The sequence below is a fragment of the Pteropus alecto genome, unplaced genomic scaffold, assembly GCF_000325575.1.
Source record: "Pteropus alecto unplaced genomic scaffold, ASM32557v1 scaffold5, whole genome shotgun sequence".
Lineage (NCBI taxonomy): Eukaryota > Metazoa > Chordata > Mammalia > Chiroptera > Pteropodidae > Pteropus > Pteropus alecto.
The window spans coordinates 30,314,085-30,329,130 of record NW_006441953.1 but is presented as its reverse complement, the minus strand read 5'-3'; the positions used below and the strand labels follow the sequence as shown (position 1 = coordinate 30,329,130).

Sequence of the window (15,046 nt, the reverse complement as noted above, 5' to 3'; positions counted from 1 at the left end):
GACCTCTGCGGATTGCATCGGTGTGCGGCGGCGGGGCATGCCCAGGGCACCGGGCACGGCCTTCAATGGGCGAGGACACGGACACGCGGAAAATTAACCACAGCTTCCTGCGGGACCACAGCTATGTGACCGAAGGTAACGTACGTGTTGTCTGAGGCCCCCTCCGGCCGGCCGCGGCGTGGGGATGCCGTCGCACCGAATGCCCTCCGAAGGTTTGGACCGCGCGCTGTGTGTCGTGTCCCCCCGTCCCCCGCCACGGCCTTCAATGGGCGAGGACACGGACACGCGGAAAATTAACCACAGCTTCCTGCGGGACCACAGCTATGTGACCGAAGGTAACGTACGTGTTGTCTGAGGCCCCCTCCGGCCGGCCGCGGCGTGGGGATGCCGTCGCACCGAATGCCCTCCGAAGGTTTGGACCGCGCGCTGTGTGTCGTGTCCCCCCGTCCCCCGCCCCGGGTTCAGGAGGGAGGGAGCCCCGTGGCACCGGCCGCCGCTGCCCCGCCGCGCGAGAGGCCAGCGCCCTCTTCCGCGCCGCCCTCCGCCCCCAGGCCTGATGGCATCCTGAGTCGGCCCTGGCCATCATCTCCTAAAAAAGGCCACCCCTGCGGCTCATCTGGTGAAGCGATCTCGGAGAAATTTAATGGCTTAGAATCCGGGGTTTGCCGTTTCAGCCCTGCCCAGAGCCCGCAGAATTTTCTAGGCTGCCCACTCCCCAGAGATGAAGAGGGATCCAGAGGGAAAACAAAATCCATTGCCAGATTTCTGGAGCGGGTGGCTGTCCTGGGCCCCTCCCTGTGCCTCCAGAGGCAGGGTCCCCCAGCGGGTGGGAGGAGGCGGCAGGTTTGGGGTTGGTCTTTTATTCCTGGTGAGTTATACTGAGGCAGAAGCGGCTGGCCCCAAACTGTCATCATTTGCCAGAAAGAAGTGGGATATGCCACCCCGAACGGGCCCTGCATTTGAAATCCCCTAAATTGACCCTACCAGCCCAAGCCAGACCCTGCCAAGGCCGGCGGAGTCGGAAGAGGGTCAGCGCCCCTCTGTTATAGGCCCTTAACTTCCAAGTGTCCCTCTGTGCCTCGTTGCCCAGGGAACGATGGGGACAGCTCCCCCGCAGTCAGGGACCTGCGGAGTGAAGCCCTATTCGGGATGAGGACAGCTAGCTGCGCGAGGTGTCGGCTTGCGGTGGCGGGGACACGTGCTGGAGACCTTCCGGGGTTTAAGGCCCGCCCGTGTCTTCCCCAGGGCCTGCTGGACCGGCTGCAGAAGTGTTTGTGGGTGTTTAGCAAGGCGCCCCAGTGGGAAGGGCCCTAGGCATTGTGTGCCGTGGGACTGGTGCGCGTGGGTGCCTGTGTCGCGGAACCTGTGTGGGCGAGGCGGCCGTGCTGGTGACTGACTCCGGGGTGGTGTCCGCCGCGTTGCTGCCGGGCTCCGCTGCCGGGCTCCGCCGGAAATGAGGGAAATGAAGCCGAGCTGGTCGCCCGCGGAGCCCTGTGGAGGCGGGGGGCGCGCTGGGCCGGGGCAGGACGGGCTCCCAGCGTCCTGACCGTCCTGACCCAGAGAGGAGAGCGGAGGCTGGGTGTGTAGCCTGGGCGGGAGATGCTATCGAGTGGAGGGCGGGGGTCGAGGGGGAGCTCCCTGCTCCCGGGAGAACCGGAGAACCGCTGAGTCATGCTTTGCTGATGGATGTGTGTGGGGAGGGGGCAGGGCTGCCCAGGTCTGGGTGTGGGTTCTGCCCAATGCTAGGCTCTTCAGGGGCCTGGAAGAGGCCCTTTGTCACCTGCTTTGGCGAGGTTCAGGAAGGATCAGCATCTGCCCAGGTGTTCAGATGTTCTTTCTGTTCTCAGCCTGCTGAGTAGCAGAGGTGAAAGGCCTGTGGGTTGCTGGCAGGTACCTCTACATTGAGGATGAGGGGACAGGGCACAGGGCTTTGTGATAAAAAGTAAAAAGCACCCGCTTGACCTACAGCGGACACTTGCATACATTAGTTTCTTCCTTATCCTGTCTGCCCTCCTTTCTTTCATCAATTTACCAGCTCTTAGCAGGGAACAGCAAGGAGCAAGTGCATAGTTAGTGTAAGAAGTAATGACTTTAATTTCCTCTTCATTCGACAAATAGTTATGGGGGACCTACTAGGTGCCAGTCATTGTTTCGGCCATGGGGACTGAATAGAGAGCCTGCTCTTGGGCAGCCCGTGTTCTAGAAGGACGTCTCGCGATATCAGGAGAGTCATTGTCACCCGCCATTCCCCCATCTGTAAAATGAGGGTGACTAATCCCATCCTGCCTGCAGGTCTTGGGGTTTCTGTGAGGATCAGGATTGGCGGTAGATGAAGGAGCCGCCTCGGAGCTATGTTGTTAGCTGGCTACTGAAGTGTGTCGCTCTCCCATGATGCTCTGGGGCCTTGCACAAAATCCACCCACCCTGCATCCCCATTTTGTAGATGAAGAGACTGAGGCTTGGCCTTTGTCTGTGGCCCGGACTGAGTGCCGGTTTTATGCAGGGCACAGGGCTCAGGTGCTAGGGACACAAAGAGGGGCAAGATCAGCAGCTCCTGTCTTCAGGGAGGGCAGGGGCCAGTAGAGGAAGCAATAACAATAATTATTAGAATGAGAATTGCACGAGATTTCTGGCCTCCCTGAACGAAAACAGACTTTTGCACTTTTGCATCTTGCTTGCATTTCGTGCTCAGAGCACAGGGTAGTCACAGATCTGGATGTCAGGCAGACTTGTGTTCAAATCCAGCTTCCGACACGTCCCATTGGACAAGTTACTGAGCTTGGCTTTCTCTCTTTGTAAAGGGAGAAATAATTATGACTTACAAGGTTGTTGGGACAATCAGCGATTGTGCTAATGCAGAAAGCACTCAACCCAGCATTTGGTCTGTCAGAAGCACTTAATAAATGATGCTGTTATAGCTTAAAAGTCTTGTTCCTGGAAGTGCTTCATGAGCAAATATGGATGCTGGGAGTTTGCAAAAGACCCAGATGAACAAGTACCTGTTCCACCTGGTCATTTGGACCACAGACGCTTGCTATAGTGGCTCTACTCTACTTCCTGTTCCTTCAGCAGGCCATTCCGCACCCCCCGCCTCATTTCTAGGCATTTGCACTATCTGTGTCCTCTACCCGGAACACCCACCTCCTGCTCTTCTCGTGGCTGACTCCTTCTCATCCTTTAGGTCTCAAGTTAAATGTCATCTTCACCAGTGGGAGTTCTGCTCGAGTTCCTGAGTCTCTTGCAAAATCTCAAACAACCTTGGGAAGAACTATGCATTTGTTAGTCATTCATACCTTGGTGTGAATTAGCCGGAGTAGTGTTTTTCCCCCTTAACTCTTGGCTCAGCTCAGCTGATTGAGGGTTGAGGGGTGGGCTTGGGTGCAGGTCCTCTTGGGGCACAGAGCACTTTGAAAGATGGGTGCGTGCGGGGGAAAGCAGCTCAGCAGAGGCTGTTGGGGGCAGTGGAAGGACCTAGAGAGGCCCTAGGGATGGGAGAAGACCTGGAAGTCTGCCTTTTCAGACTCTCATCAAGAGCCAGATACGGTTCCAGGAAGGGCTCTTCCTGGCCCTGTTCGCTTGCTGCAGCCCCAGGATGCAGCCGTAGGGCATGCCGAGTAGGCATCGGTCCATGTTCCCTGCAGCAGCGTTTACCCAGCATCGCCTCCACTGGTCTGGCCCCGGGCAGGCAGTGATGGACCAGACACAGGAGCTCACAGCCAGAGGAGGTGGCAGGTGCTGAAGAGGTAGATTGTGGTAGCGGCCGGGTCTTTTGGGGAAGCAGCAGTCAATCCCAGGCGCTGATGCGTAAGGCGCTTTGGGGACACGCTCTTCTGCTGGGACCACGGCTTTCCCTCAGACTCTGTCGTATGCACGACCTCTTTCATCCATCAAAGAAGGAATCTCTGTTTCTTTACCCGCATGTCTTTGCCATCCTTGTGTGCCCCAGGTGATTTCAGAGTAATCAGTTGATCTCTACGGAGTTATCCTGATTTTATCATCGGGGGGATGAAGGGAAGCTCAGAGGAGTGAAGTGGCTTGCTCAGGAATTGATAAAGTCAGGAGGGGATCACAGGCCTCTCTCCATCTGGCATCTGGGCAGTTTCTACTGCATGGGATTGTCTTCATGTTTTGAACCAGCTGTGCTCTGGGTAACGTCAGCTTTCTGCCCAGGCCTAAACCACATTGGCGAGGGCTGCTGCCTGCGGGACACCCAGCACTCAGCCACATCCGCTCTCGGTGGTGGGCACTGTGGCTGATCTCCCAGCATGCAGTCACCCTTACCACCCTGAGGACACGGGTGGTCCCTGGCAAGAGCCCTGTGGCCACGGGCTGTGTCAGCTTGCTCCAAGGGTAATGCCATCCTCCCTTCAGTGACTGCGTCCGGAATGGGCACGGCGGTCATGCTGGAGGTCGAGTGGAAAGTAGAGAGAGCCGCAGGGAGCCAGTCCCTCTGTCGCAGTGGAACACAGAAGCCCCCACTGTTGTCGGCAGCCACCTTGAGACCACAAAGGGAGCAAATCTTAAGCCAGCAACACTGTTGATGGCAGGGCAGAGTGAGTGAGAACTGGGGGTGTTGGTGACATCTGTGACTCAGTGGATTAACCAGGCCCGATGTCCACCCACCTCCGGATGTGCCACTTGCACGAGCTGGTACGTGCCAGACCCTAAGCCAGGCCTCTGTTACTTGCAGCCAACTGCACCCCGACTTGTTCAGCCTTTGTCCAGAAACCCAGGAGGCTCCCTTGTCACTGGCAACCGGGATTCGAGATGCGTAAACCCAGGGGGATTTCGATCTGTGTGCTTTCCGTTGAAGGAATCCTCTTTGATCTCTTTTATTGGCCTCAAATCAAAGTTGCCATTTCCGGTTTCTCCTCTTCATGGCGTCTGAGCAGGTGGTTCCCACCAGACGAGACACCCGACATGTGGTGTCAGGAGACCCGCAATCCAGATGGGGTCTGGTCCCAGTCCCCAGTCCTGGGCGGGCCACACAGTCTCCCTGAGCCTTAGTTCTCCAGATCGTTACTTACATCACTTGAAAGGAGGGATGTACCATCGTTTGCCGATGTAACCTCTTCTCCGTGAACTCCCTACTGTCCTTCACGGACGCAATCTTCTCGGGGAACGCATGGCCTGAACTGGCTTGGGGTGTCTGAATGTGCCCAGCCGGGGGCCTGGGGCTCAGTCAGTATTTAATAAATGTTGTCCCCTAGTAATGATGTCCATTCTTTAGGGGTCAGAATTAGATTAACCCTTAGAACTACCGTCAGACTGGCCGGCCCAACTCCATCCCCACCCCACGGGGAGACTGCGGCTGAGAGAGGGAGATGCTCCTGGCGCTGACCTGAAGCCAGCCCAGGAGCAGAGTAGGGAGAGCCAGCCTTTGATTTTTGAAAATCAGCATGTGGACCGCCCTATCTTTGTTCCTTTTGCCTCCATTTAAGAATGTCACTTCCTTAAGCTCTCCTGAGATTTTACGAACTTACGTTGTCCCCATTTCAGGGATGGTAGGGGAGGCTATGATAGGACACTTTTGTGTGTTCTCCACAAAATCACATCGCCTCTCTGAGCCTTGGTTTCTCCGCGCTGCCTTCTGCCCTGGGTTGTCACAGGCTCTAAGGAGCAAAGGCCATGAGGGCTCCAAAGATCTGCCGGTGCTAAGAGTTGATTGTCGTTAACAGTTTCCCCAAACTGCCCTGTGGGCCAGCCCCCGCACCCCTGCTGTGAGCCACGAGCTCGTTCATTTTGAATTAATCCTGACTAAAAGCTTGGTGCAGTCACGGAGCAGGGTTTTTTAAATTTTCTTTCTGCAAGATGGAAGCCAAGTTCTAATAAAATGCTTCCACATCATCTCCTGCTTGTTTTCTCTTGCTACAGCTTTTGTTTCATCGTTAAAGCCCACAGAGCTAAGGGGTGTCTTTGGAAGAGGCGGCGGGGGTGCTGGGAACAGGGACTGGGGCTGTGTGCAATGCCGGGGCTTCCTGAAGAGGGTGTAGAGTAACAATGCAGATGAAGTAACAAAACAGAGTAACAGCAAGTAACAATCGAGTAGCAATGCAGGGGAAAGGGGTTTCCGGTCCCCTCATGAAGATACATTGTTGACAATTTGTGATCGTTCCTTCTAGTTTTTTTTTTTTTTCTTTTTTGGTACTCATGTCCATTTTTAATAAAAGCTGCAATCTCTCTACGTAAACAATTTTGCAGGCTGCTTTTCGAATTAAGCGTGAGTTCATAAGTTCCCCAGTGCTTCGCTGCAGGGCTGCCTCCATGGGTGTGCCATCATGCAGTCACATAGGGCCCCCGACTCAGAAGGACCCGGGACTTGATTAATGCTTGGTTTCATGCTCTGCGATTGCCGTCTTCAAATGTGTAGTAATTTTGTCTTTGAACCCGTGTTTCCTAAGTGATGTCCGATGGTCCAGTGGAGCGTGTGTGTGAGCGGAGGTGACACGTGCAACAAGCGTTGCCACAGTTCCTCGTGCAGCTTCCATAGCACACTTACCCGTGTTCACTGTGAGGGTGGCTGAGCTCCCACGGACGGTGGGGCCAGCAGAAGTCAGCATGCCCACGACTGCGTAAGCGGGGGCGCTGACCGTTCCGGAAGGCCACTCTTTCTGTATGACCCCAGAACTCGTTTTGAATGTAGAAAGGAGGCAGTGACATTCTAAAAAGCACCAAGGACCAAGATACCCTATCATACCCTTTCTCGCTCAGGTTCCTTCCCCGTATTAGCGAATCACCGATGCTGACGATGACACTGAAGGACGCGGCAGAAGATAGGACAGCCCAGAGCTTCTCTTCTTTCGACCCTTATTCACCATCGGGCCAAGGGTAGAGGCGTGTGTAGGATTGTGCGAGCATTAAAACGTGGAGTAAAAACAGATGAGTTCGTTTCGTGCAGTGTTTCCTTGGCCCTTGAGAAGAACAAAGTACAAGTGTGCGTCGGAGCTGTCAGATATGAATTGTGTATTTCAGTGCCTCTGCATTCCAGTTAGATGCTCTGATGTTTGCATCGAAGACTGGACTTGCACAATAGAATGATGACCAATAAAATTCATGCCAATAATTTAAACTTTTTATGGCAAGTCATGGAAAAAATGAAAATGCTTTGCATTTTCGTACCTTTAATGAGACTCTCCCTTCCACCTTTTGAACAAGGGGTTCTGTGTTTTCATTTTGTACCGGACCCCACAAATTATCTAGCTGGCCACACTATGCTGCAGGGAGAAGGTTGGACCTCTAGGACCCTAGAATCCTTGGCCTGCCTCCCACCCTCTTGGCTTTTGTGATTGGTGGAAATGATGAGAGCCTGTCACTCACTGGGCAGCTTTTCCCTCTTGGGCGGGGTTATAGTATTCAAGGGCCCTGCCTCTCGCCCACCCACTGGGCCTCTTCCCCCCAGGGGCTGTTCTAAGAAGAGGCCCTCAGCTCTCTCATTCTAGAGTCCAGCCTTGAGACCTGTCTCTGCCCACAGACCCAAGGGAAGGGGCAGTGTAGTAAGGGGGACCCAGCTCATTCCCCACCAAGTTTACCATTAATAAAAGCATATTTTAAAAATTTCCTCTTGTAGTTTACCTTCTCTGTGTGTCCTGAAGTCCTAGCAGGGAGAAGGGGTGTAATTGGCTACCCCAGCCCCCGCCTCCAGATTCCACCACGTTATTGGCTGCATGCTCTTCGGGCGATAGATATGTTATAGTTCAATTAGTCACCCCATTATTGGATAATTAGGCTGCTTTCTTTTTCTTTTATAAGCAACACTAAGTGAATGAATACTAGTTGTGTATGAAGACCCCCCCTACTCCCACCCCAACCCCCTTATCGTGGAATAATTTTCTTAAGACAGAGACTGCTATGCGTACAATTTTATGTCAAAATCATGAACGTGTTTAATGTTCCTGACGCATATTGCTAAATTATCCTCCAGAAAGTTTCTCTGTTTTACCACATGCTGATCAGTATTAGGCATTCTAATTTGTTTGACCTTTGCAAATATCATAGATGAAAAATATTTGTTTTAATTCCTGTCTGAATACCAATGAGGTGGAACATTGTTTTCCGCTTTTGTTCAAGAGACACTTAGTGATCCGCAGATATGCCAGGGGGATGTTAGATGCTGGCTGTGCAATGGTAAAGAGCGAGGTCGTGGCCTTCACATGCTCATTCATTCATTGGTTCACTCGTTCACTCATTCACTCATTCATTCATTCGACAACTCTTTCTGGGGCACCCACTGCGTGCTAGGCAGGGAGTGAGGGTGCGGATGAGAGGGAGGAGGCCAGAGCCCCGAGGTGTACCACCATGTAAGGGACATGGCCGTCTAGTACATTCCAGGCAGGAGGAACAGCGTGTGCAAAGTGACATGTGCTTGTCCCCTGATGGCAGCGTCTGGGCTCCCGTGCCTGAGCCCAGGAGGCACTCGCCAGCCCCCACTTAGTAGCTGCTGTGGTGCCCAGGACGAGCACTGCTTGCTTGCATAGTGGGGCCATTGTCCTCCAGATCCCAGGGCTGAATGGCCCATTGAGGCAGAACAAGGGCGGCTCAGAGGTCCCCGCTGCTCCAAGCAGGGATGGGATCTCCAACGGCAGGCCCAGGGCCGCCTCTGGGCAGGCCCGCCTCCTGCATCCTTCTGCCTGCAGAGGCTGCAGCCCTGACACCTGGGGCTGAGGTCCTGGCCCAGCTGTGAGGCTTTGCAGGTTCTTCAGCCAGTTTCCTTGTCCTTCCATAAGGCAGAGACGTAAGTCCCAGGGCTTTTTGGACGAGGTGAAGTAAGGTGCATACTGTGCGTACATCTCAATGAAAGGGAGTTGCTTTCATTATCATTATCAGTTTTTTGATTTTTTAAAATAATTTCAAAAAAATCCTATGAAAACTTTCAAATATGTGTGAAGGTCGAGGAAATAATGTATTGCATCGCTTCTCATCAGCCCCCTCGCGTCAGCTGCTCCCAGAATCCTGTTGAACGTCCTTCGGTTACTTCCTCTCCTTCTGGCTGAGGAGTTTTTAAGCAAACACAGGACTTGGGTCACTTCACGCCCGGATCCTGGAATTCAGCCTCAGGCGTGCCCCTGTCTCCTTCCAGACCCTCCTCACCACTCATGGGAGAGGCCCTGGGCAGGGTGTGCAGCCGGCGACGCCACCTCCACCAAGACCCACCCAGATCACGGGGTCATGAGCGAAATCAACGGTTTGTTTTAAGCCATTGAGTTTTGAGGTGGCTTGTCACACGGCAGTAGGTAAATAGAATAGTCATGGATTGTGGACACTGAATCCCCAGTCCTGCCCAGCTCCTGCCCCTTCTGAGCCCCCCATCCAGCTGCCGTGCTCTGTCCTCGATTCCGTGGTTCCTTCAGAGCTTCCGGTAACTTCCTTCTTGCTTATATTAGTCTGTGTCAATTTCCAGGGCTTAGAGCTAAAGGGCCCAGTCCCAGCGGGAGGGTGACTCGGCTCAGGTGATGAGACCGCACTGGAACCCAGGCTTTTCTGAAACATAGGACCCAGAGTCTTGTCCCATGCACACCGGTAGAGACGTGTCTCGGACGTGTCTGCTTCCTCGGTACTCAGCTCAGCACTGGTCCCCACCAAGGGCTGGGTCATGTGTGTTTGAGTGACAAAAGGCACATCTTCAAATCTGACCTCAGAGCAGTCCAGATTTTTTATTTTTTACCCAATGCCACACCTTCCCCTGGCCAAATTCCCTGCACGGAAACAGCGTCTGCTTTGCACAGTTCCCAGGTGTACAGACTTCGGTCACTGACCACACAGTTCAGACCGCAGCCCACACGGCCACCGAGGGTTATTGCACCGAGTTCGCACTTTGCCACCGCTTCTTCGAGTCACTAGGTCAATAACAGATCGCCTCACGATCCGTGACCGAGTCACTTCTTTCGACGTCTGCCGCTGGTCGTCACTGTGCCTCTCTTAGTTCATGCACTGGCGGCCAGGTGTGTTGCCTCCTTGTCTTCCCGCGCTCAACCCATGTGATGTTTTACATACACGGAAAATCGAAAGAGGGAATTGTTCCACGAAGAGGACGTTCGTTCAGCAAGGAAAAGGGATAATGCTGGAAGAGCAATTTGAATTGAGTGCGAGTGGAAGACATGGCCGGTCCCGAGTTGAAGCTGTAGCCGTCTGAGACTCGCTGCGGCCAGAGGAACTAAGTGAAGGTGAGCTTAGCCACATGAGCGAGGCGGCAGTGACGGATAGGGCGACGATGCCAGAGGAAGTGACGCCAGAAAAAGACGCTTCACGTCAAGGAACTCTCTTGAAGATAATCGAATAAAACCTCGGAAGCTGGTCTTAACTTAGATGTTTTTCCAAGGCGTAGAACAGATGTCTGTCTCGTATGATGAGTTTATATGACGAGCAGAGGCAGCCAGCACTCTTCACATTACTCCTGACATATTTTAAACGAAGAAATAAAATATTTAAATTCTCAGCATTTCTAACGTTTTAAATTACTGTGTACTAAGCAAATATTGGTTCTACAATTTTTTTATTTTCCAGCACATTTCTAACCAGCAGGAACAGTCTTGAATGTCTTGAAAAACATTTTAAAGTTATGGAACATCTGTCATTTCCATGCTGGCTATTAAGGTCACTTCGAATGGTTTCAGTGCTCACGGTCATTTTTACGGTCCCGCCCAACTGCACAAAGGGAGAACTCTCTGCACCCGCTCCATAGGGGTGTGTCCACGCCGAACTCCTTCCACATGTCAAGCCCTGGGGACGTGTTACACCCTGGCCGGAGGACGGCAGTCAGTATCCTCCTTATCGAAGGCGACAGCTCGAGAATATTAGAGAACTCCGATTCCTCACTGAGGAAATGGTTGGGCAGCCCCTGGACCGCGGTGAGCTGGACGCTCACCTGTACAGACCTCCAGTCGGCCTGTCTGCTTCGGGAGCAATCCATGGCGGAATGCACTGGCTGAAGGAGTCAGAGGCTGAACGATTGTGGTTCCTACACTGGCTTTCAGTGTGAAAGGTGATAAAAACAACCCTGAATATTTTATAGCTCCAAGGCGAGAGAAAGCTCTTTATTGAAGCTGTGAAAATATAATCCATCATCATAATGCATCCCGTATCGTCAGACTGTGGGAGCTAAGTTGTGTGTCTGTTAAGATGCTCCCTGCGAGAAGGTTTTAATTTTATTTCTCTATTTTATCTCATTACAGAAATGTTTTAATATGCGGGAAGTAGAATAAAGAAGGAGGAAAAAAAAAAATAACATGCTGATTTCACTGGCCCAGAAACTTCGTTCCAATTTTGTTATATTTCCTTTAGGTCACTTCCCTTGTAGATTGTCCTAAAATATGTTTGTATGCTTTAAATGTTTAACACGCTGTAAACAGTTTCCCCACATTATCATACGCTCTGAGTAACATTTTTTAATGGCTGCATAGTAGTCTGTCACGTAGATATCATTATCGATTCAATAACTACGTGTGGATTCCCTCATCGGACTAGTGTTGATTGCCATGCTGGGTGTGTGGGTGGGGTTAGGGGCTGCAGGAAAGAGGGTACAGCCCCTCCCTCGAGAACCTCTGGAACCAGGGCGACATAAGCAGATGATGGTAATCCAGCGTGATGGGAGCTGGGGTGCAGTGGGGCCCTGTTGCAGCCTGGGAGCAGATGAGCGGAGACTCTGAGTCCTGTACAGCACGGCAGTAGGGGGGTGTGGGTGGTGGTGGTGGGGGGGCTGGCATGCCCGGCAGTAGGGACACTGTTGGGCAGGAGCACAGAGGTGAGAAACAGTATGGCTTCAGGGTTGCTAGTGTTAACATGTGGGCATTGGAGCTCCCTGGCAGGCATGGTGGATGACCACACAAAACAGGCTGCTGGTTGGACAGGGACCTTGGTGATTTGTCCAAGCAGGGATGAAAGAGGGGGACCGAGAGTGGCCTCCAGGAGTTTGGAGATTAGAAGCGGAGGGAGTGAAGCTCGGAGGGGCATGGGAGCACGTCCAGGAGAGGCAAGAGAGCCCCCCGTGAGGTGCTCAGCGTGGGCCGTGGCAGGGGTGTGGGGGTCAAGGTTATGGAAGGAGACGGTGTGCAGGGAAGGTCAAGGCCACGTGGCGTGGTGGAGGAAGGAAGGCTGGACTCCTTTCATGGCCTTTGGTCGCTGTAAGAGCGTGCCAGAGGCTGACAGGTGCAGGTGACAGTGGGCAGAGAGGGTACAGACCTGCCTACTCTCGGACACCGATGTCCCAGCTCCGGGTGTGGGACGCAGCCCTGTGCAGGTACATTTCTCAGTATGTCCTGTCACTCCCGTTGCTGGCTATCTGGGAATGCACTTTCGTGGCGAAAGGTTAGGAGTCCTTTTAAGGGCTTGAATAACGATTTGAATAGGATGTTGCCTGCGGAACTAAAAATAAAATTACCAACAATTTTTGTTTGGGTGATCTCTAAACGAGTAAGGCCGCCTGTACCATGCAGCTGGAGCAATCTGTAGATCATAGCAAACCCATCAGTCTATGTCTCTGTGGCTTAAAAAAAAAGGGTTGATTTCAGCTCCAGCCCATGGTGACGTATGACTATGCTCATTGTCCTCTGATGTGTGTCTGGTGCGGGATCAGGTTTGTCTGTGCTGCTGGGCAATGTGTCGTGAACCTCCTTCCTCTGCCTGCGTAACTGTCTTGTCTTCACGGCAAAACAGTAACGGTGATGGCGAGGGCCAGGGAAGCTAACCTTTCCTGACGGCCACTGTGTCACGACACGGATGGCCGTGACCTCACTGGAACGTTCTACCCACTCTGGGAAGCGGTGGGAACGACCCCTCTTGTGGATCAGGTCATGGAGCACCAGAGAGGTGGAGTCGCACGCCCCAAGTCACACAGAGAGCGTCGGGGGTGCTGTAGTTATGGAAGGCACCACTCTAAGTCTTGGCGACTTAAGACAAGAAGCACGTCATCGTGTACCTTGGACTCTGTGGGTCAGGAATTTGGGCAGAGCCTGGCTGGGCAGGTCTGCTCTGCGTGGCAACTGCTGAGTCTCCCTTCGGAGCTGGTGGGTGGGTTGGTCCAGAGGGTCCAAGATGGCTTCACTCATGTTTCGTTACGGTGGGGATGGCTGGGAGGCTGGTTTCCCTTGGGACTGCCAGTGGGTCTGGGGATCTGATGGACAGCACGGCGACCGTAGTTAGGAATCCTGTACTATATACTTAAAAGTTGCTAAGAGAGCGGATCTTAAATGTACTCACCACAAAAAAGAAATGTCAGTATGTGATCTGATGGAGGCGTTAGCTAACACTAAGGCGGGAGTCATTTTGCACTATGTAAGTGTATCAAATTAACATGCTTTCTACCTTAAACGTATACAATGTTGCATGTCAGTTATAGCTCAATAAAGCCAGGAAAAAGTAAATACAGAAAACTGGAGGTGGGTAAAACCTTCCCTTAGGGGCGGACTAGAGCGGCCCCCTTGTGTGTGTACCATGAGATTCAGTGGAAGGTATTCATACAAATGGGGGTGGTTGGGGTGCAGCCAGTCAGTCACCCTGACTCCTTCTCTGCAGGCGTGCTCTTGGGTGCCCACACTGGAGATGGGGTCCTAGGGTGGGCCCCTGTGGGGGCTGTAGGGGGGACCCGGGTGAACTGGCCGGTGTTTCTGCTCTGCCGACTCAGTGCAGCTGGAGCTGGGGACACGCCAGCCTCCTGGGTCACCTGTTTTTTTGCTCAGCTTCCAGGAAGCAGTTTTATCAGAAACCATTATGGCCTGGTGGCTCTCAAGGGGGCACCCACCCACTGGAAATGGGGTCCTTCTGTGGGTGAATGTGACAGGAGGGAAGGAAGCTGTTCTGCTGTTTAGTGGGAGTGCACGTGTCCCTACCTTGGGCAGGTGGGCAGTGTCCAGGCATTGTCCCTGAAGCAGACACTGTCATCCCCATTCAACAGATAAGGAGCCAGGAGCTCAGGAGAAGGAGCCTGTTAGTCCTAGGGGGTTGGGGCAGGAGCTGGGACTGTCCTAGGCTAGTCTGACAGCCCTGTCCTGCCTCCCGCCCCCCCGCCTTCCCTCCCACCCCCCACCTCCCTACCAATCCCCATCCTCCCCACTAGGTTTCACCCTTGCCAGAAGGAGGAATATCTTCTGGTCTTGTTCTGAATGAGAGGTGATGAGTCATCGCTGTGAGTCTCTGGCAATGACCTTCAGGTCCTTGTCTGGAGTTGGGAGGCACTGAGCCACCCTAGAGGCTCCCCCGGCCCCTGACCTTGGAATACGGGGCTGGGGTCCGTTTCCTCCAGGTGCCAGCAGAGCTAATGGAGAGCGTCTGCCCACCGGGATGCAGGGCATGAGACGGGAAGGTGCCTTGGGCTTGCTGACGGGGCGCCGCTCCGCCTGCCCCACCGGACAGATGCCCCGGCATTCACGTCTATAATTTTTTTTAAGAAAACAGCTTTATGGAGATATAATTCACATACCGTGCAATTCTCCCATTTAAAGTGTACAACTCAATAGTTTTTTGATATGTCACATAACGTTTTTAAAGATTGTGGTAAAATATATACAACACAAAATTTGCCATTTTAACCATTTTAAGTGTGCGTTCCAGTAGCATTCAGTACCCTCATGATGTTTGCAGCCTTCACTGCTAAGTAGTTCCAAACCCTTTTGTCGCCCCAAACAGCAGCTCTGTCCCTGTTAAAAGAGAAGCCCTCCCAGCCCCTGGTACCTCAGCTGCTCCCTCTCTGTCTTGCCTCTTCTGGGGACCCCAGCATGCCACTTGTCCTTTGTGTCTGTCTGGCTGATTTCGCTGAGCTTGAGTCGTCTGGTTTCGTCCATGGTGTGCAGTTGGCAAGGAGGCTAGGTCTTTGAAAGGCCGAGCTTATCCGGGAGGAAACTAACTCACCGAGGTGGTCCTGGTGTTCTGTGGGGGGTAGGGGGATGGGGTGGGGGTGGGGCTGCACCTGCCACAGCCTCCTCGCACATTCGCCTTTGCCCAAGTGACACACGGCGCCGCCCTCCCCCAGTGGCCGGCTTCCCGAAGGCCCTGCCATCTGCCAGCCGGGGGCACGCTCTGGGAGGCCCCCCCGCCCACCCCTACCAACCACTGCATC

At 53.3% G+C, this 15,046-nt stretch overlaps 1 protein-coding gene across 1 annotated transcript in view; it reads left to right on the top strand.

The window, feature by feature from the left end:
- The first annotated feature begins 246 nt into the window (after window positions 1–246).
- PPP2R2C (protein phosphatase 2 regulatory subunit Bgamma) overlaps window positions 247–15,046 on the top strand; it is a 92,969-nt gene continuing 78,169 nt past the window's right edge. The window contains exon 1 of the mRNA XM_025051836.1: window positions 247–335. Coding sequence (XP_024907604.1) covers window positions 266–335 — 70 coding nt within the window. The 5' untranslated portion in view covers window positions 247–265. The remainder of the gene's footprint in view (window positions 336–15,046) is intronic.